The sequence below is a fragment of the Calidris pugnax genome, unplaced genomic scaffold, assembly GCF_001431845.1.
Source record: "Calidris pugnax isolate Ruff unplaced genomic scaffold, ASM143184v1 scaffold10, whole genome shotgun sequence".
Classification (NCBI taxonomy): Eukaryota; Metazoa; Chordata; class Aves; order Charadriiformes; family Scolopacidae; genus Calidris; species Calidris pugnax.
The window spans coordinates 3,846,278-3,868,299 of NW_015090795.1; the positions used below are offsets into that span (position 1 = coordinate 3,846,278).

The window sequence follows — 22,022 nt, forward strand, 5'->3', positions numbered from 1 at the left end:
GCTCTCACCAAGTTCAGTTTATGCTACTCTATTTCCTCGACAGGACCCTTGCACATAAATAGACATATTTTTTTTTTATATAAACGCGCACACACAAATATATACATTTAATAAAGGTCAGAAAAAGAGAGCTGGATCCTCTACAAACCAAGCCTAATGTGAGGTCAAAACCTTCACATGTCTGAAAACACTTGGGCCCTAAAAAAACCCCAAAAGGCAGTTACTTACCTGCGAGAAGAATGTGACTGATGTCATTTGTGTGAAACCACAAATATTTATTTTTAATGAAAAAATACTTAAAGTGTGCCACAGTGTCCATATATTCATTTGAATAGTAGTACAAAGATATGTATTTCTGAGAAAAAGTCTTAACACTGTAGAAAATAAATGTGGTTCTTAAATTATGTCAAAAGAAACCAGTAAAAAAGTAATGTTTTATACACTGGAATAAAACGAAACAATTAGAGATAATAATAAATTATAATTACAGTATTTCAAATATTTGCTTCATGCTTTTTTTCAGCATTAGTTTCTAAATGTGTCAGGTATAATATGCCCTCAGGAGCTGGCCGTCAGAATGGTCTTCCAATGGTTCTGTGGATAATAGGATGTGGAGCTGAATAAAGTCCTAGAAAAAATGACACCACCGTTTGTTATTGACTGATACAGAAAACATCAGAACATGGCAGTTTTAGGTTTGTATCTAACATATATTTTGGTTAATGGAAATTAATTTAGCTTTTTTTTTCTTTTTTTTTTTTAAATCAACTAATCTTTTATACTTTAACGAACTAAACAGCAATTATGGTCATTAACAAGTATGTCACCCAAGCACACTGCACAACCGTGCTTACGGGATGCTACACGTTGTATTGGCTTTTATACAGTCAAGAGTTAACATCAATTTGGAATCATTTCAGGTCTAATTAAGCACTGCAAAATGTCGAAAACTGTAAAGTGCTTTCAAATACAAATCATTTTTGCTCTTTAGAAATAGGAAAAAAAACCCAAACATGCACTTAAACCTGAAACCTCCATGCCATAAATACCGCAGCTCAGCAGTACAACGTCAGTTTTGTGCCATTTTGTTTTAAAATTTCCTTTCCCATCCCGCCCACCCCCAGTCCAAAATTCAAATAGCGTCTAAGTTGGATTTGTCGGGATCTTCTTGGTCGTGTTTGTACATGAAGGTTAGAAGGAAAAGAGCAATATCCAGAGATGACCAATAGGCAGTGTGCGACGTGACTGCGGACCAGTATCTGCTCTCCACCAGACCTTCCCTGAGCTCAAAATCGATCCTGTGCTCCAGTTCCACTGGAAATTGAACAAGAGACAAAAATATCGTTAGAATTATTTATCAGTAGAAGAAAAAAACCCCACCAGCACGTTTTTCCATCGGTTTTGGGTTCCGCTTCTACTTGCTGTCTATAAAACACACACAGTATCTCTGTGTTTCCATTAATCACATTACACTCACCTAAGTCGACTGTGATTTTTAATAATATATACATACATTTTTATGCACATGCACTTAACATTTGCAAACAAACATGACCTAAGAGTAGTGCTTAGTTCAGGGGGCAAAAAACCAAACTAAACCTAAAGTTTGGAAAAAGATGGTATTTTATAAAGCAGCTGTTTTCCTTATAGTAACTATAAATACATTTATTTATGCTCCTTATGATAACTACGCAGAAGCATCCGGCAAACTTTGAGGCCCCAGTAGGAAACACCAACTTTCAGGAGGTGGATGCTCGGAACTTTCAGAAATAAATGGACATCTTTAGGGCTTATAACAAGGAGACTACACCCAATCTCACAAGCCCTTTCTGAAAACCAGCCGTCCCCCTGCACAGCACTCCCCCTTTCAATTTCCAGATTATTCCAACTCTATTTCAGCAGTTCTCCTTTCAGTTCCACAGGGTGGGGGGGGGTTGATTAATACCACATTCAAAGCAATTTTCGCCGCGTGTTTAACTGGGCCAATGGCTACCCCATTGTTAAGGCACTTTAGCGGTTAGAGCATCTCTACGAGGAGCAATAGAATAAAAAGGGACAAAGCTAAAAGCCTGCTCGGCTTTTAAGCCAAAACCCCATATTGAGTAAAAAATGCAGCCATTTATCAAAGCCAGTTTCAAGGAATTTTAATTCTTGGCTCCAGGAGCGGGTGAAGGGAGCATCGCACGAGCGCTGCCTCCACAGCTCTCGGGGAACGACACGTCCTTCCCCCAGGAGCAAACCGAGGAGAGGGAGTCCCAGCCTTCCCATACCAGGAGACAACCACAGTCATTTCCATGAAAACACATGTATTCCAAAAACCCTGGTGCCCCTGCAGGAAGGGACGCCCTGGATGGCTCTAGGACAGGCCGTTACAGAAGCTTGGGCGGCAGCCAAACCCCACCACAAGCCCAGCAAATACTCTGGCCGTGGATTGCATCATTCGGGCACACAGGCTGAGAGAGCTGGGGGGGGCTCAGCCTGGAGAAGAGAAGGCTCCAGGGAGCCCTTGAAGCCCCTTCCAGTCCCTCAAGGGGCTCCAGGAGAGATGGGGAGGGCCTCTGGATCAGGGAGGGGAGCCATAGGATGAGGGGGAAGGGTTTTGAACTGAAAGAGGGGAGATTTAGATGAGATATGAGGAAGAAATTCTTTATGCTGAGAATGGTGATTCCCTGGCCCAGGTTGCCCAGAGAAGCTGTGGCTGCCCCATCCCTGGAGGGGTTCAAGGCCAGGTTGGAGGGGGCTTGGAGCAACCTGGTCTGGTGGGAGGTGTCCCTGCCCAGGGCAGGGGGTTGGAACGAGATCATCTTTAAGGTCCCTTCCAACCCAAACCATTCTATGACCCTACGATTCAGCTCACAGCCCCACTGGCCACCACTCCATGTCTTCCCTCTACAGAGCAGGGACAGGCTTTCAGCAGAGAGGGATGTGAGAACCATGCAGAAGGCCCTTGATGTGCCCACCCCTCCCCCAGAAGGACCTCATCAGAGCATCCACGATCACAGAATCATAGAATTGTCTAGGTTGGAAGGGACCTTTAAGATCATCTAGTCCAACGATACTGTCAACCACTCCATTTTCCTCGAGTTTAAAACAAAGTCTCTGCACCACTCAATTTTCCTCGAGTTTAAAACAAAGTCTCTGCCCTCACACACTGACTCAGACAGGTTATCTGCTGAAATTAGCAGTGATGAACAGACAGCAACGTATCATGTGAACGCTATCACAAGATACAACATACTTGTGACTGCTTACATTGCAAAAAAAAAAAATCCCCAGACCAACCCTGCACTGCAATAGTGCCAATGAGAAGTTTGGAAATATCATCAAGCATGAATTTCTGTAAAGGAAGTACCTATATTTTTCCAGAAAAACAGCTGCTGAAATTTCACTTTCTGTTCTGGACGGTTCAGATCAGGACAAGGGCAGCTTCCTTTCCAGTCATACATACCTTTAACTCCAGATTGCTCCAGGATTGCAAAATGCCCAGGGAAATTTAAATAAATATTATGATAAATTTAAATATTTTATGATAACTGGTGAGTGGGATTCTCTGCAGTAATTACATTGCTTTTCCTAGTGGGAGTCTAGGAACTAGCAACAAGCGACGGGACAAGAGGAAACAGCTTCAAGTTGCACCAGGGGAGGTTTAGGATGGGTATTGGGAAAAATTTCTTCACTGAAAGGGTTGTCAAGCCTTGGAATGGGCTGCCCAGGGCAGGGGTGGAGTCACCATCCCTGGAGGGATTTAAAAGCCGGGCAGACGTGGTGCTGAGGGACATGGGTTAGTGGTGGGTTTTGTCAGTGTTGGGTTGGTGGTTGGACTTGATGATCTGACAGGTGCATTCCAAGCCAGACAATTCTATGACTCTATTCTATGAATTACTGATATGCAGATCTCATTAGCCAAAACTCACATATGAACACGTATGTGTCAGTGGTGTATATATATGTACAAATACATAGAATCATAGAATCGTCTAGGTTGGAAGAGACCCTTGGGATCATCGAGTCCAACCATCTACCCTACTCTACAAAGTCCTCCCCTACACTATATCCCTTAGCACTGCATCTAAACGTCCCTTAAACACATCCAGGGATGGTGACTCCACCCCCTCCCTGGGCAGCCTGTTCCAATGCCCGACCACTCTTTCGGTGAAAAATTCTTTCCTAATGTTCAATCTAAACCTACCCTGTTGGAGCTTGAAGCCATTCCCTCTCGATAAACCTCTTTTAAAAGACAAAAAAGGATCAAAGGGAGAACAAAGAGTCAGTCCTTGGACAGTCTAAAGAGATTCAAAAAGCAGGAAGGGATTCAACTTTTATCACGTTAGAGCAAACCAACAAAATTAAATAGGGGCATATGTTGTTAGGGCATTTCCAGCCTCCCACAACATATGGCTGGAGCCCACCAAAGGTCTTCTTCCCATGGGGTGTGCACGGTGGACTCCTCACTGACCTATGGGTTCCAGAAAGCCCGAGCTGCTGTGCGAGAGCGGCGGCGTCCCAACAGTCGTGGCCTTCTTCTCCTCCCCCTCGGCTCCCTCTTTTCCTGGCTCGGGGGTGGTCGTACTCGATCGACCGAATCTGGAGAAAAGCATCCCACCAAGGCCCTTCCCGATACTCGCAGCTCCTGCGTCGGGCACGGAAAGGGGAACAAAAAAATAAAAATAAAAATAAAACCCAAAACACGCTCAAGGGCAGCTAAATCAAACCGCAAATTAAAAGTCACTGCGGCACCCATCAATTAGAGTCGAGCGACAGATAAAGGAAAACACTATTCATGCTTTTCGAGGGTGGGAACGGCTTATCTGACTTAAGTGTTTATCCTGAGACCAATCTGGCGTACAAGCAAAAGCTATAATTTGGAAACTGTAGTTAGAGGGAAAAAAAAAATAATAAAAATACATGAGAACACTTCCGCAGCAAGAAACCTGGTACTTTTAAGGATATGTTGTAATTCCCCTTTCATAAAAAAAATCTAAGACTAAGACAAAAATGCTTTATAACAATATATAAATAAATATAGAAATGCTTTATAAGTGTTCAAGGCCAGGCTTTGAACAAGCTGGTCTGGTGGGAGGTGTCTCTGCCCAGGGCAAGGAGTTGGAGCTGGATGCTCCTTAATTAAGGCCCTTCCAACCCAAACCATTCTATAACATTGTTAGTACCTTCTGCATTTAAGAATCCCATCGTGACATTTAAGACACTCATCCTGTTAAGGGTCCTTATGCTGGCATCACCCTTACAGACCTTTAGAAATGCCCTATCATCCTTTAAAAGGACTATTTTGGTTGCTCAGGAAGAGGGGTGTGAAAGTTAAGAACAGACCTGTCCTGTTTTCTCCCGACTTTGCTGCCACCTTATGGACAAGATACTAAAGTTACTACAGAAACACAGCAAAAAGCAACCCTGCTTTGAAATACCGACTATTTCCACTTAAGGACAAAACTGCTTTTATATACTTTACTTATTTGATGGGGAAGATTCCTGGCACTAGGTCACATTAGCCTTCTTCCAAATCCCACATCGAGAGCTAAAGAAAAGCCTTGAGTCAACAAAAACTGCAAGTGTACGCTCAAATATAAGCTCCAGTCAAAGTGAATTTAAGCTCACTTAAACCAGGGCGTATTTTAAATCAGAAAGCCAGAAGGGGACAGGCTTCATACTAAACCAGCCTGAATTTCCTATTGTAAAACCACAACTCAAATGGAACTGTAATGGTTTACGTAGAGTGATTTTTCCTCCTATTTGCCAACGCCAGAAAATGCAGTCACAAAACGAGCTTTAAATTATTTTTTTTCCCATGAAGTACAGTGGAAACTATTAAATCACCAGGATGTTACTTCAATAACGCAAACAAGAAGGAGGCAACAATGGCATAAACTCCCCGACCCACATCCTCTCCCCACAAGCCTTGACTCCCGTGTACGTAAACTGTCTTTTCTTCAAAGTAAATGTTGGTTGGGATTAAAATAAGCCGTACGTCTACACGGAACAAACCAAAGCAGCCAGGAATAGCTTGCTTACGGCTGCGCCTCAAACAGTGACGCTCTACCAGAAGGTTCTACGTAAAAAAACATAGTAATAATCATAAAAAAGAGGACATAAAGAACAATCACCTAATATACTCGCTTTGCCGATGTTTGTTATAGACTCCCCGTAGTGGCGTCGAACCATGACGGGGGAAGTAGTTGGGCTGGGTACAGTCGAAATGCTTTCGCCATCCGTAACTGAGGTAGGTTCTTTTGTCGGGTTGAGAAAACTTGGCTTCATGTGCTCGTAAGGTAGAGGGTTTGCAGTGTTGTACCAGTGGATCTGGACAGGCGAAATGTTGCTGTAGTGCTTCAGAATTAAAGGTTCTAATCTATAGGCCTGCAAGGGTGAATCGGAAAAGAAAGTCCTGGCCATCAAGATTGAAAAATCACATTCCCATGCCATATAGAGTGTTCCCCAACCTCAAATCCAAAATATCTGTAATGAGTCGAGCCTAGAAAGTGACAGAATAAGAGTGACATATCAGTTGATAACTACTGTTGTGCTTTCTCTATCCTTTCATAAGAATCTATCCTGGCAATGCCAATGTCTGGGGAGAGAAAAATGGTACATCCTTGCAGGTTTGCATGGCAGAAACCCAACTGAGAGAAGACGTGGCTCCTGCGTCGGGCACGGAAAGGGGAACAAAAAAATAAAAATAAAAATAAAACCCAAAACACGCTCAAGGGCAGCTAAATCAAACCGCAAATTAAAAGTCACTGCGGCACCCATCAATTAGAGTCGAGCGACAGATAAAGGAAAACACTATTCATGCTTTTCGAGGGTGGGAACGGCTTATCTGACTTAAGTGTTTATCCTGAGACCAATCTGGCGTACAAGCAAAAGCTATAATTTGGAAACTGTAGTTAGAGGGAAAAAAAAAATAATAAAAATACATGAGAACACTTCCGCAGCAAGAAACCTGGTACTTTTAAGGATATGTTGTAATTCCCCTTTCATAAAAAAAAATCTAAGACTAAGACAAAAATGCTTTATAACAATATATAAATAAATATAGAAATGCTTTATAAGTGTTCAAGGCCAGGCTTTGAACAAGCTGGTCTGGTGGGAGGTGTCTCTGCCCAGGGCAAGGAGTTGGAGCTGGATGCTCCTTAATTAAGGCCCTTCCAACCCAAACCATTCTATAACATTGTTAGTACCTTCTGCATTTAAGAATCCCATCGTGACATTTAAGACACTCATCCTGTTAAGGGTCCTTATGCTGGCATCACCCTTACAGACCTTTAGAAATGCCCTATCATCCTTTAAAAGGACTATTTTGGTTGCTCAGGAAGAGGGGTGTGAAAGTTAAGAACAGACCTGTCCTGTTTTCTCCCGACTTTGCTGCCACCTTATGGACAAGATACTAAAGTTACTACAGAAACACAGCAAAAAGCAACCCTGCTTTGAAATACCGACTATTTCCACTTAAGGACAAAACTGCTTTTATATACTTTACTTATTTGATGGGGAAGATTCCTGGCACTAGGTCACATTAGCCTTCTTCCAAATCCCACATCGAGAGCTAAAGAAAAGCCTTGAGTCAACAAAAACTGCAAGTGTACGCTCAAATATAAGCTCCAGTCAAAGTGAATTTAAGCTCACTTAAACCAGGGCGTATTTTAAATCAGAAAGCCAGAAGGGGACAGGCTTCATACTAAACCAGCCTGAATTTCCTATTGTAAAACCACAACTCAAATGGAACTGTAATGGTTTACGTAGAGTGATTTTTCCTCCTATTTGCCAACGCCAGAAAATGCAGTCACAAAACGAGCTTTAAATTATTTTTTTTCCCATGAAGTACAGTGGAAACTATTAAATCACCAGGATGTTACTTCAATAACGCAAACAAGAAGGAGGCAACAATGGCATAAACTCCCCGACCCACATCCTCTCCCCACAAGCCTTGACTCCCGTGTACGTAAACTGTCTTTTCTTCAAAGTAAATGTTGGTTGGGATTAAAATAAGCCGTACGTCTACACGGAACAAACCAAAGCAGCCAGGAATAGCTTGCTTACGGCTGCGCCTCAAACAGTGACGCTCTACCAGAAGGTTCTACGTAAAAAAACATAGTAATAATCATAAAAAAGAGGACATAAAGAACAATCACCTAATATACTCGCTTTGCCGATGTTTGTTATAGACTCCCCGTAGTGGCGTCGAACCATGACGGGGGAAGTAGTTGGGCTGGGTACAGTCGAAATGCTTTCGCCATCCGTAACTGAGGTAGGTTCTTTTGTCGGGTTGAGAAAACTTGGCTTCATGTGCTCGTAAGGTAGAGGGTTTGCAGTGTTGTACCAGTGGATCTGGACAGGCGAAATGTTGCTGTAGTGCTTCAGAATTAAAGGTTCTAATCTATAGGCCTGCAAGGGTGAATCGGAAAAGAAAGTCCTGGCCATCAAGATTGAAAAATCACATTCCCATGCCATATAGAGTGTTCCCCAACCTCAAATCCAAAATATCTGTAATGAGTCGAGCCTAGAAAGTGACAGAATAAGAGTGACATAGAAAAGAAAGTCCTGGGCGTCAAGATTGAAAAAATCACATTGCCATCCCACATAGAATCCTCCCCAACCTCAAATGCAAAATATCTGTAATGAGTGAAGCCTAGAAAGTGACAGAATAAGAGTGACATATCAGTTGATAACTACTGTTGTGCTTTCTCTATCCTTTCATAAGAATCTATCCTGGCAATGCCAATGTCTGGGGAGAGAAAAATGGTACATCCTTGCAGGTTTGCATGGCAGAAACCCAACTGAGAGAAGACGTGGAGAAGGTCGTCTTCTCAGTCTGAAGAAGAGAAGGCTCCGGGGAGACCTTATAGCAGCCTTCCAATACCTAAAGGGGCTCCAGGAGAGATGGGGAGGGACTCTGGATCAGGGAGGGGAGCCATAGGACAAGGGGGAAGGGTTTGACACTGAAAGAGGGGAGATTGAGATGAGATCTTGGGAAGAAATTCTTGATTGTGAGGGTGGTGAGAGCCTGGCCCAGGTTGCCCAGAGAAGCTGTGGCTGCCCCATCCCTGGAGGGGTTCAAGGCCAGGTTGGAGGGGGCTTGGAGCAACCTGGTCTGGTGGGAGGTGTCCCTGCCCAGGGCAGGGGGTGGAACTGGATGATCTCTAAGGTCCCTTCCAACTGAAACCACTCCATGACTCTGTGATTTACACACGTTGCCATGAACACACAAGTTACTCTTAACAGTCCATGACTCTGTGATTTACACATGTTGCCATGAACACACAAGTTACTCTTAACAGATGTTTGTTGTTACCCACTGACAGAGCAAATTTTATCTACAGTTAAATGGATTCTGCAGAACACAACAGAGAGGGAGGAACTAGCTACATAAGCATTTTGTTTGATGACTTATCATCGATCCCTGTACACACCATGAATTGGCATGCTTATTAAAAAATAATCATCCTCTATCGATTCTTTATATTTCTTTGTGGACTTAGATATAGGAAAGCATTCTTGGATGGAAGGAGATGGCATAGCTGTGCCAATACCACCCTCCCAAGCACTCTCCCACCCATGAACCTGTTACTCAGGACCCTTGGGGGGAAAAATACTGTATTTATTATTCTATAGTATCTTGTAAACTGCTTGTGAAGCCTTTTTTAACAGCTGTAGGGTCTTCAGACAGGTGGTGTTTAATGGAAGTAAATTAAACACAGGTTGGAACTTAACTGAGAATTATTATTTCTTACGTCTTTGCAAAAGTAAAAAAAAAAGCTTACGCTTATAAATATGAAATGAGAGGCAAAGTATACGGTATTTCAGGCAATTTTTTGTAGGAACTGTCATTCTACAGTTACAAGGCCCAAGACATAGTGCAGTAACCATTAACAAACAGCCCTGTGCTGGAACACACTTGTGTTGATTCACACGCTTTGACGATCACACATTACCACGCAGCTGAGGCTTAAAAGCAGAGAAGGTAAAAGCTTGCAGTTGCAATTAAAACTCACCACTGGATCCGTCGGATGAAAAATATTTAGTAAGCGGTTACAGATTGTTCTGGGCAGAATATGGTCTTGACTACCGCTGTTTCCCGGACGGATGCCACGCAACGCCAAAAACACCGCTAATGGAGATCCCATACAGAAGAAATTCTCAACCTAAGGAGAGAGATTTCACCCACTTTAGTAAAGATAGACATAATGCTTTCTAACAGGGCTGGATTTGATTTCTCTCTTTCAACCGACTTATCATTTTCAACTGAGGGACTCTATAGTAAGTTCAAAATGGGGAAGACCAGTATAACATACATACGATAACATGAAGGTTAAGTTGCCCATTTCCCTTTGCTCTAGAGAAGAAAGTGGTGCTACATAGTTGGAAAACAGAAAAACAAGTCGAATATTTGAACTGAAAGAGGTCTGCCAACACTGGAAAGGCTGGAGCAAGAAGAATTTGGAAGCCACTAAGAAAATGTGATGGGTTTCACAAGGCTGAAGTCCAATTTCTCATGAAACTTCTCAAAACTCACCACACCTCCTAAACCTTACCCTAACCAAGTATTCCATGATTTGTTTTGCTACACACACCCACCGAGGAAGCAAAAAGATGTGGTTTAGTGATCAAACGTCAAACTCTGTAGCCAAAAATACTTTTGAGAGTTCAAAATTACTTTTTAAACCCTTGTTTTCTTACACGAAAAATTCATGTTACCATTATTGGACCTTCACTGCATCTTTCCCAATAGTAGTGCCCAGTTTGCAGAGCACTACAACTGGGCAACTCCTAACGTTCTGCTGCTGCTTAACCAGCAATAGGAAATCACTGCATTCTTGCTGAGGGCACGTGGAGAACCCTTGGTTCCCCATGTGCCTGCATGGTATGTCAGCTCATGGAGCGAGGGTGGAGAAATAATGGTCTGTTTCATCTACCAGATGCCAGCACCACACAGAACATTCCTCCTCCTCCTCCTCTGACTTGGCACCGGGACCCCACCTCTTCCTTCCAAAAGAATACGCGGGTCCCAGTTCAAAGGAAAAAAAAATATATATAATAATCTAGGTCTTCAGGAGAGCTATTCGATGTTATACGTTGCAAAGCCCTCCTCTGTCATCTACATTGTCACTCCAGTCTGGTGCCAAGCTGCTCTCCTTTCTTATACTCAAGCTTTACACAGACCCTGACATTTTCACAGTTTGGACAAAAAACCTTCTCATCTTCCAGTACAATAGAAACAGATATTCACAGTGCAGCTCTTTAAACTGAATAAATAACCTTTAACCCTGTCTATCTGATATTCCCATCTCGAGCATCCGAAGCACACAATTACGCTCTTTCTGCTTCAGAAAGAAATCAGAAAGTGACTGCCAGCAGATGCCTAAAAGATATTTTCATGGATTCACCTTAGGCCACTCTACAGCAGGCAAAATCTCTACAGGTAAATAGTTTCAGCGGTTACATGGCTTTTGTCCCATCGTTTCTATTGATAAACACAGGATTAACAGCACCCACAGAGAGATGCTCTCTTCTCAGAGGGCACTCTTCTTTGCTATGTGTTTTGTAATACACACAAGTATTTCAACACCATCTTCCAGCTCTGGAAATGCTTACAAAGACAAAGAAACAACTCGGTGGGTACCTTAATGGGTGGCACCAGACCAATACTGAAGCAGTGAGCACTAAAAATCACAAGCAAGTCTTCCAGAAATAAAGTCCTTTAAATTGCAGCCATTAGACTCTCCGCGCTGATGCGACGCGGGTGAAGAGAAGGCTGTCGTGCCATGAAAACCACTGGGAGGAGAGGACTAAAATCTTTCTAGAAAGCTTTTATTAATTCTGGTGTTTCTCCTAGAAGCAGGAGTGGGGCACTTCACATATCCTCCTGTAAAGGTTTAATAACACGACCTTTCAGGATAGCACTTTCCTCCTGGGTATGATTCATAAGCAGAAGACTTAATGAATTTATTTGTACTTTAAGCAGGAGCTGAGCCAAACAGTCATCCATTCACCTCAAGACTGCAGCTTTTTAAAAATAATAATAATAATGATAAAAAAAGCTGGCTGAGCCAACAGAATTGATGCAGCGCAGCCCTGCTGTGCGTAGGTAAGTGTGGGGGACAAGAAGACACAGAAAGTGATTACAATTTATGTTCCTGTGCTGCCTTTCAGCCTGGAAGATCCCAAACATCCTCCTAGAGCAAGGAATGTTCTGCATCCTTAGCAAACACATGGAATAGGGACTTACACCAGTATCACACGGGGAATTTAACTGGGTGGTTGTGTGTTAAACACACACAGCACATTTCTGCCTTCAGCTTAAAGGCTTCCCCCTCTCAGATAAGGCTGCACGTCAGCATCCCATTAAGCTCTTGTAGTTCTCGTGCATGTGGTTAAATCAATAGTATCTTATAAATAATTTGTGATAGTTATCCACATGGACATCACTGTCAGATGATGCTACAGAGAAACCACAAGCTCAAGTACAAGCTGCAGCTTTTTCCAGAAGAGTTTCTGTAGCCCTGGGCGAATGAGAAGTGCTAAGGGATCCTGAAGCTCTTTGGACCAGCACGTTGTCAATTCTAGATTTAAATGGATGTCCTTTTCAGTACTAGGGAGCAGCTGTGGTACATCCTGCCCTCCTCTTCCCCACTGTGACTCAAACTCATCCTACAAGATGCTTATTTTCATGTACCACAGAGTCACGAAGAGGTAGATATTACAGAATCACAGAATCTTAGTGGTTGGAAGGGACCTCCGACTCCTCACCAGCTTGGTGGCTCCCCTCTGGACACGCTCCAGCACTTCACATTGCACCATTCCCTGTGTTTTCATGTTCTTCAGCCCCTTTAGCCTTTAACTCCAATTCCTCTTACATAGCTGACAGGGAGAGGGTTGTGCCTCCAAGCTTTTAATTTACTATGGAAGGGTTGGCTTTGCTTTTAACCCACATAGCATAAGTGAATAAATTGTTAAATTAATAGGAGCTATCTGGAAAAGTAGAGGAAGAAAGACAAAGACACCTCACCCTCCAGTTCCCGTTCTGGTGGCTCATCCAATATATTATTAGTGTACAAGACACGCCATATCTTCAAGTTTGGTTGTGGTTTCTTCCTCCCAAAAGGGTCAATCACACAGATCATTTCCTCTGCTGTATTTATTCTTGCACTTTGCGTCCTGGTTTGAAGTAAAACCAGACCAATTTTGTGTTCTGTAATTTTACATTTTAGCTAGGCCTCCTCTAACTCTCTGAAATTAATGGCACATTGTGGAGAAAACTGCTCATTCTCAGAGTGATAAGACCGATGGTTGTGCTAAATGCCAAGGAATGGTGTGCAGAGAGGCCCTGGCTTATACTCATCGCTAAAACAGCCAATTTTCGTTATTTGCCCCTTAGAGGGTCGGAAACAGAAAACCGTAGAGGGGTCACATCTGTGGGGAGGAATGGACAGGAGAGGTGACCCAAACCTGACCAACTGGGGTATTCCATCCCATCTGCCCCATGCTCAGTATAAAAACTGAGGGATCAAAGGGTCAATGCTCTTCCAGCGATGGCCGACGTCCATGTCTGTTCATCTGCCTTTGATCCTGATCCGTGTGTTCCTGACTCCAGAGCTGGAACCCAGTTCCCATCTGTTGCTGGGTCCAGTCTGGGACTTCCCCAGTGCCTGCTGGTGATGGGACTGTCACCTTGGGATCTTGATCTGGTTCTGTGTATATTGTATCTATTTCATTATTTTCTTCTCTCTTTTTTTGTTTTTTAATATTAATTCTTCATTAAAGTAGTTTAGTTCATTCTAAACTTTTGAATCTCCTCTCCTCTTCTGGTGGGGGGGGAAGGGCCATCTGTCAGTCCAGTTGCAGTGGTTTCGTGGTGATTTTGGCTGAAACCACGACACTTTGTCTTGCTAAAAGCTACCTTTGTGCTTGCTCAACATCACACAAGCTTAACTCTACAACCTGGTCTGGTGGGAGGTGTCCCTGCCCAGGGCAGGGGGTTGGAACTGGATGATCTTTAAGGTCCCTTCCAACTCAAACATTCTATGATTCTATAATGCAGGACGAGTGACTCTGTCTCACCCCAGGAAGCTTTAATTTGTTTCAGTCCATAAGAGAGGCAACACATCAACAGTGGCCAATCTTTTTCATTCCAGCTGTACATCCCATTTTGTGGTGTAATGCAGCCAAAGGAGATCAGGGACTGAAGACTCCAGTCTCCCACATTGCACAGACCAAATTAATTAGCGGATCAAGCATTTATGGTGAATAGCAACTCATGATCAAACCAGAGCTCTGGTCTGCTGTGAAGAGCCAAGATGCAGGCAGTTGGTACCTACAAAGCCGTTAGTTCTCGTTCAACAAGCTGGAAATCCTGCCTTGGCAGAAGCACTTTGCCATCACGTTCATGGAAAGCCTCTCTCTCTCTCTCTGGAGCTTGGTACTCAAGCAATGGGAGTCACTAGTTTAAAGCTTCGCAGAAACACAACATTTTCCTTTCATTACGGCTAAGAAAAAGGATGTGCTGCAATGGAAAATCACCTAGCAGTAATTTGAATTGATACAGCCCCTCTTTTCTTCCCCCTTTCTTTCCCCCTCCATTCCTGCTCCCTCTAAAAAACTATCTGCTCAAAAAAATCTTCAGTTTACCTAGCAGTAATTTGGATTGATACAGCTCCTCTTTTCTTCCCCCTTTCTTTTCCCCTCCTTTCCTGCTCCCTCTAAAAACTATCTGCTCAAAAAAATCTTCAGTTTAAACACAACTGAGTGAAGAATAATCTTTCACAGAGGTGGAGGAGTATCAGCCAGACTCCAGCTTCCTTGATGGTAGAGATAATAGTGCGATACAAGCTTTTAAGCAGTGATGAAAAGGAGAAGGCTATGACAAATTGAATTATGGTTAGTTTCCTCTTTTTTATGGCTCAAGATTGACCTTGGCTTCTAGAAGTCCTTCTGAACTCAGAAGGAAAAAAAAAAAAAGGGCAAGTTAAGAAACAATAATCTATTTTGTTCCCATCTATCATGTCACATTTTTATGGTTTAATATTTCAGGATATGGTCGAGCAACTAGAAAGTGTTGCACGTCCCAACAAAAGTGTTGCTAGAAAATGCCTTTTCCTAACAACAAGAAATTCTGGCAATTTGTACAGCTGATTAGCAAGCAATCTACTTCATGAGACTAAGAGTAAGTCATGCTAAATGTCAGACCAGAATAATTTGGAAGGAAAATCCACCGCTGGAGGAAATTCAAATCAGATTTGCTCAGAGATGTGACATGGTAGGAGTAGTCCCCAAGGAAAATGGATTAGTCAGCAAAGTAGAAGTGAAATTGTTTAAGATATGCGATTAATGTAATTTCACAAACGGCTTTTACCTTCCCACACAGTTGTACGTGTGTGTGTAATATATTTACATATAAACATATATATTTGTAATGCCTAGTAATCTATGAATACAGTAAAATGTTGACGCCAAACGGCTTTTACCTTCCCACACGGTTGTACGTGTGTGTGTTTTTGTAATGCATAGTAATCTATGAATACAGTAAAATGTTGACAAACATGTACACACACTTCATACATTAAGATTATTCTACCAACATCACATCTAGGGAAATGGGGGGAAAAATAAGTAGAATAACTCATATTGCAGATGTATTTTTACAGCAAGTAGTAACATCGTGTCTAGGGAAATGGGGGGAAAAAAAAAAATTAAGTAGAATAACCCATATTGCAGATGTATTTTTACAGCAAGTAGAATATTCAGTACAATCCTCTCGAACATACATACCTTAAATTTTAAGACAGGTGGTTTTGATATGGTGGATGCCTTTAACCCATGTAACCTCTCTTCTATCTCTCTCAACCTAGAAAATAGAGATCTTTCTGAGATCCAATAAAAAACGTAGCCTTAACCTCTCTGATCCAAACAGGCATTCCTGTGGGGTCCAAAAGTTTTGGCTGCTGGGAAGAGAGAGTGATGGTGTCAGTATTTCTCGGAGGTGTTCCAGGTGATTAAGCATCAGTGTATGTGACACCCTCTTTCTCTGACCACAGAAGGAATCAATCAAGACATGACAGTTCCCTTGATCACAACCCCAAGCATCAGTCCACCCTCCTTTCTCGGGAGTAGGTGACTCATCTCCTGTTTTCTTGGTGTTTTTACAGCCAAATCACCTGTCTTGGGTTGCTTTTTGTTTCTTTGGTTTTTGGTTGTTTTTTTTTTTTTGGTTGGTTGGGTTTTTTTCTCTCGTTAAAAAAGTCCAACCAAAGCCACAGGGAAGTCCATGGCTCAAACATTATGGAGTTCTGTACTGTGGCAGAACATCTGTAGGACAGTGTCCCACCCTTTCAACTATCATTAAAAAAGGTTGTTCACCTGTTCTTCTAGCTAGCCTGAATTAAAAAAGCAGCTACAATATAAAGCACTCATACGGACTGGTAAAACTGTCCCCAATCCCAGCATGAGACCTTTTTTCCCACTTCAGAGCAGGAAAACACCATCCCCTCAAATTCCATAAAACCTTTATGTAAACAGATACTTTAAGCATAAACTCTGCTACCCTGAATAGCAAGAAGCAAGCCTGGAGCTGAAACTTCCCAAAGACTTGCCAGTGCTTTCAAAAAAGCTTCTATGCTTTAACAAACATGATTGACCCTTAAAAAAAGGCAGCACACAGAATTCTTATGAAACCGTTGAAGGTTCCCGATCCACAACCTCACACACTCTATGTATGTTATTCTACAATGTAGAATATTTACACATGCTGTAACACACCCTACTCAGGCACAAGCATTTCCAGAAATCCACTATGTGTTTGCCAACATTAAAACACTACAAATCCAGAATTTACAGGATTTCAGCAGTACGTTTTCTATCATTTCAGACTAAATTGCACTAAGATGGCTGGAGAAATGGAGAGCTGCTCTTCCTATATAGGACTGCTGGTGTCAAATGATATTTGGATTACTGTGGATGGAACCTGAAGCACTTCAGAGGAAGCCTAAGGAGCTGGAGGGCGAGTCTGAAATGGTAATTTTTCCCAAATCATATGCTAGTGATTTGCCTGAAGGGTCATCTTACCACTGCACAGCTTCATTAGGTTTCTTACTTCCCTTCTCTCAGCAAGACTGCACTTTATCCAGCCTTGGAGCTGACAGAGATGTACCAGTCCCTAATTACACACATACTGATTTTGAGCACCGCAGGAGTTCCGATGCCCTATTAATGCTTCCAAGGTGCCACCAATACTAAGATGGGTTTCAAGAAAGAACCAAAAAGAACCGTGATCATGATTTATCCTCACCTCCCACTGGAAAGATTGAAGCTCAAGCTACTATTTTTAAATTCTCTATCTATGGGTGTCTCACAGCACCTCGATATCCAGGTTAGAAGAGGGAAGTGACCTTAATACTGTGGAGACATCACAACGATCTAAATGTCCCCTAACACTGAGAATCTCCACCAACACTTGCAAGGCACTGGAACCGAGATCCTGTTTGTCACAGTGGGCAGTGCTGCTTCATGCTCGTAACAGCACAAACACTTCTAGATGGCAGCAGGAAGAAGCTGCTAAATGATCCACCATGGAGCAGTAACCCCCTCAACCCAATCACAGCAATGACAACATCTGCATCCAGCTGGTGGAGCTCAATTTCCAGGCTAAGCCTAAGAGAGAATTTCTGATTTTCCTCTAGAATCTTGGGAATTTCACTGCTTAGGTTCTGCTCAGTATTGCAGCTCACTGCCCACCTGCAAGCTATGGTGGGTTCTGGAAAGACTCAAAGGGCATCATCTAGGAACGTGGTTTTCTCCTTTAACAATCAGAACGGGATGCATTACCGTTGTTTAGTTATGTAAAGTTCTTCAAGTAAACGTTGCTCCTCATAGCTCATCCAACGGTCTTCAAGCTCCTCCTCCTCCTTCTGCAGCAACTGTTCGTAAAGCCTGACCGGGTTCCAGCCAGTCATGATGTCGTAGGTGATGACGCAGCCCAACGAGTGCGACACGATCGAGACTTTCCCTCCTTTCTCCTCAAACTCCGGGTTCCGCGAGCAGAAGAGTGTGTAGAGCCGGTTCAGCTCCTGCTGCAGCCCTTTCACCAGCTGTTTCAAGAAGGAAAGAAAGCTTAATATCAACATCTTATCACTCATGTTCATGTGTGGTCACATATTACACCGACCAGCTTCTTGAACATGTATGCAGAATGAGCACCATGGTCTGTTCACTTGGGCTGGGAAGATCAGAAAGAAAGTTTAATATCAACATCTTATGACTCATGTTCACGTGTGGTCACATATTACACTGACCAGCTTCTTGAGCATGTATGTGGAACGAGCATCATGGTCTGTTCACTTGGGCTGGGAAGATCATAGAATGGTTTGGGCTGAAAGGGACCTTAAAGACCATCCAGTTCCAAACCCCTGCCCTGGGCATGGACACCTCCCACCAAACCAGGTTGCTCCAAGCCCCCTCCAACCTGGCCTTGAACCCCTCCAGGGATGGGGCAGCCACAGCTTCTCTGGGCAACCTGGGCCAGGCTCTCACCACCCTCACAGTCAACAATTTCTTCCTGGGATCTCATCCAAATCTCCCCTCTTTCAGCTTAGAGAATCACAGAATATGCATGGTTGGAAGGGACCTTTGAGATCATCGAGTCCAACCACAAAAAGAACCAACACCAAAATAACGAACAATCCACACCCCAAACCAACACACCCACACTCCACACCCACCCGCAGACAGACAAAACCCAACAATCTCAGGCACTAGAGCATGCCCTGAAGTGCATTTTGTGGTGTACTGCAGCCAAAGGAGATCAGGGACTGAAGACTCCAGTCTCCCACATTGCACAGACCAAATTAATTAGTGGATCAAGCATTTATGGTGAATAGCAACTCATGATCAAACCAGAGCTCTGGTCTGCTGTGAAGAGCCAAGATGCAGGCAGTTGGTACCTACAAAGCCGTTAGTTCTCGTTCAACAAGCTGGAAATCCTGCCTTGGCAGAAGCACTTTGCCATCACGTTCATGGAAAGCCTCTCTCTCTCTCTCTGGAGCTTGGTACTCAAGCAATGGGAGTCACTAGTTTAAAGCTTCACAGAAACACAACATTTTCCTTTCATTATGGCTAAGAAAAAGGATGTGCTGCAATGGAAAATTACCTAGCAGTAATTTGGATTGATACAGCTCCTCTTTTCTTCCCCCTTTCTTTTCCCCTCCTTTCCTGCTCCCTCTAAAAACTATCTGCTCAAAAAAATCTTCAGTTTAAACACAACTGAGTGAAGAATAATCTTTCACAGAGGTGGAGGAGTATCAGCCAGACTCCAGCTTCCTTGATGGTAGAGATAATAGTGCGATACAAGCTTTTAAGCAGTGATGAAAAGGAGAAGGCTATGACAAATTGAATTATGGTTAGTTTCCTCTTTTTTATGGCTCAAGAGTGACCTTGGCTTCTAGAAGTCCTTCTGAACTCAGAAGGAAAAAAAAAAAAAGGGCAAGTTAAGAAACAATAATCTATTTTGTTCCCATCTATCATGTCACATTTTTATGGTTTAATATTTCAGGATATGGTCGAGCAACTAGAAAGTGTTGCACGTCCCAACAAAAGTGTTGCTAGAAAATGCCTTTTCCTAATAACAAGAAATTCTGGCAATTTGTACAGCTGATTAGCAAGCAATCTACTTCATGAGACTAAGAGTAAGTCATGCTAAATGTCAGACCAGAATAATTTGGAAGGAAAATCCACCGCTGGAGGAAATTCAAATCAGATTTGCTCAGAGATGTGACATGGTAGAAGTAGTCCCCAAGGAAAATGGATTAGTCAGCAAAGTAGAAGTGAAATTGTTTAAGATATGCGATTAATGTAATTTGCCAAACGGCTTTTACCTTCCCACACGGTTGTACGTGTGTGTGTTTTTGTAATGCATAGTAATCTATGAATACAGTAAAATGTTGACAAACATGTACACACACTTCATACATTAAGATTATTCTACTAACATCGTGTCTAGGGAAATGGGGGGAAAAAAAAAAATTAAGTAGAATAACCCATATTGCAGATGTATTTTTACAGCAAGTAGAATATTCAGTACAATCCTCTCGAACATACATACCTTAAATTTTAAGACAGGTGGTTTTGATATGGTGGATGCCTTTAACCCATGTAACCTCTCTTCTATCTCTCTCAACCTAGAAAATAGAGATCTTTCTGAGATCCAATAAAAAACGTAGCCTTAACCTCTCTGATCCAAACAGGCATTCCTGTGGGGTCCAAAAGTTTTGGCTGCTGGGAAGAGAGAGTGATGGTGTCAGTATTTCTCGGAGGTGTTCCAGGTGATTAAGCATCAGTGTATGTGACACCCTCTTTCTCTGACCACAGAAGGAATCAATCAAGACATGACAGTTCCCTTGATCACAACCCCAAGCATCAGTCCACCCTCCTTTCTCGGGAGTAGGTGACTCATCTCCTGTTTTCTTGGTGTTTTTACAGCCAAATCACCTGTCTTGGGTTGCTTTTTGTTTCTTTGGTTTTTGGTTGTTTTTTTTTTTTTGGTTGGTTGGGTTTTTTTCTCTCGTTAAAAAAGTCCAACCAAAGCCACAGGGAAGTCCATGGCTCAAACATTATGGAGTTCTGTACTGTGGCAGAACATCTGTAGGACAGTGTCCCACCCTTTCAACTATCATTAAAAAAGGTTGTTCACCTGTTCTTCTAGCTAGCCTGAATTAAAAAAGCAGCTACAATATAAAGCACTCATACGGACTGGTAAAACTGTCCCCAATCCCAGCATGAGACCTTTTTTCCCACTTCAGAGCAGGAAAACACCATCCCCTCAAATTCCATAAAACCTTTATGTAAACAGATACTTTAAGCATAAACTCTGCTACCCTGAATAGCAAGAAGCAAGCCTGGAGCTGAAACTTCCCAAAGACTTGCCAGTGCTTTCAAAAAAGCTTCTATGCTTTAACAAACATGATTGACCCTTAAAAAAAGGCAGCACACAGAATTCTTATGAAACCGTTGAAGGTTCCCGATCCACAACCTCACACACTCTATGTATGTTATTCTACAATGTAGAATATTTACACATGCTGTAACACACCCTACTCAGGCACAAGCATTTCCAGAAATCCACTATGTGTTTGCCAACATTAAAACACTACAAATCCAGAATTTACAGGATTTCAGCAGTACGTTTTCTATCATTTCAGACTAAATTGCACTAAGATGGCTGGAGAAATGGAGAGCTGCTCTTCCTATATAGGACTGCTGGTGTCAAATGATATTTGGATTACTGTGGATGGAACCTGAAGCACTTCAGAGGAAGCCTAAGGAGCTGGAGGGCGAGTCTGAAATGGTAATTTTTCCCAAATCATATGCTAGTGATTTGCCTGAAGGGTCATCTTACCACTGCACAGCTTCATTAGGTTTCTTACTTCCCTTCTCTCAGCAAGACTGCACTTTATCCAGCCTTGGAGCTGACAGAGATGTACCAGTCCCTAATTACACACATACTGATTTTGAGCACCGCAGGAGTTCCGATGCCCTATTAATGCTTCCAAGGTGCCACCAATACTAAGATGGGTTTCAAGAAAGAACCAAAAAGAACCGTGATCATGATTTATCCTCACCTCCCACTGGAAAGATTGAAGCTCAAGCTACTATTTTTAAATTCTCTATCTATGGGTGTCTCACAGCACCTCGATATCCAGGTTAGAAGAGGGAAGTGACCTTAATACTGTGGAGACATCACAACGATCTAAATGTCCCCTAACACTGAGAATCCCCACCAACACTTGCAAGGCACCGGAACTGAGATCCTGTTTGTCACAGTGGGCAGTGCTGCTTCATGCTCGTAACAGCACAAACACTTCTAGATGGCAGCAGGAAGAAGCTGCTAAATGATCCACCATGGAGCAGTAACCCCCTCAACCCAATCACAGCAATGACAACATCTGCATCCAGCTGGTGGAGCTCAATTTCCAGGCTAAGCCTAAGAGAGAATTTCTGATTTTCCTCTAGAATCTTGGGAATTT

The 22,022-nt window shown here is 42.7% G+C and overlaps 1 protein-coding gene across 1 annotated transcript in view; it reads right to left on the reverse strand.

Annotated features, from left to right (window-relative positions):
• Positions 1–254: 254 nt before the first annotated feature.
• Positions 255–22,022, reverse strand: part of DDHD1 (DDHD domain containing 1) — a 77,433-nt gene continuing 55,665 nt past the window's right edge. Inside the window, exons 10-14 of the mRNA XM_014936777.1 lie at positions 20,102–20,177; positions 10,005–10,154; positions 8,145–8,397; positions 4,457–4,630; positions 255–1,314 (exon numbers count right to left, since the gene is read on the reverse strand). Of these exons, the coding sequence (XP_014792263.1) occupies positions 1,133–1,314; positions 4,457–4,630; positions 8,145–8,397; positions 10,005–10,154; positions 20,102–20,177 (835 nt within the window). The 3' untranslated portion in view covers positions 255–1,132. The remainder of the gene's footprint in view (positions 1,315–4,456; positions 4,631–8,144; positions 8,398–10,004; positions 10,155–20,101; positions 20,178–22,022) is intronic.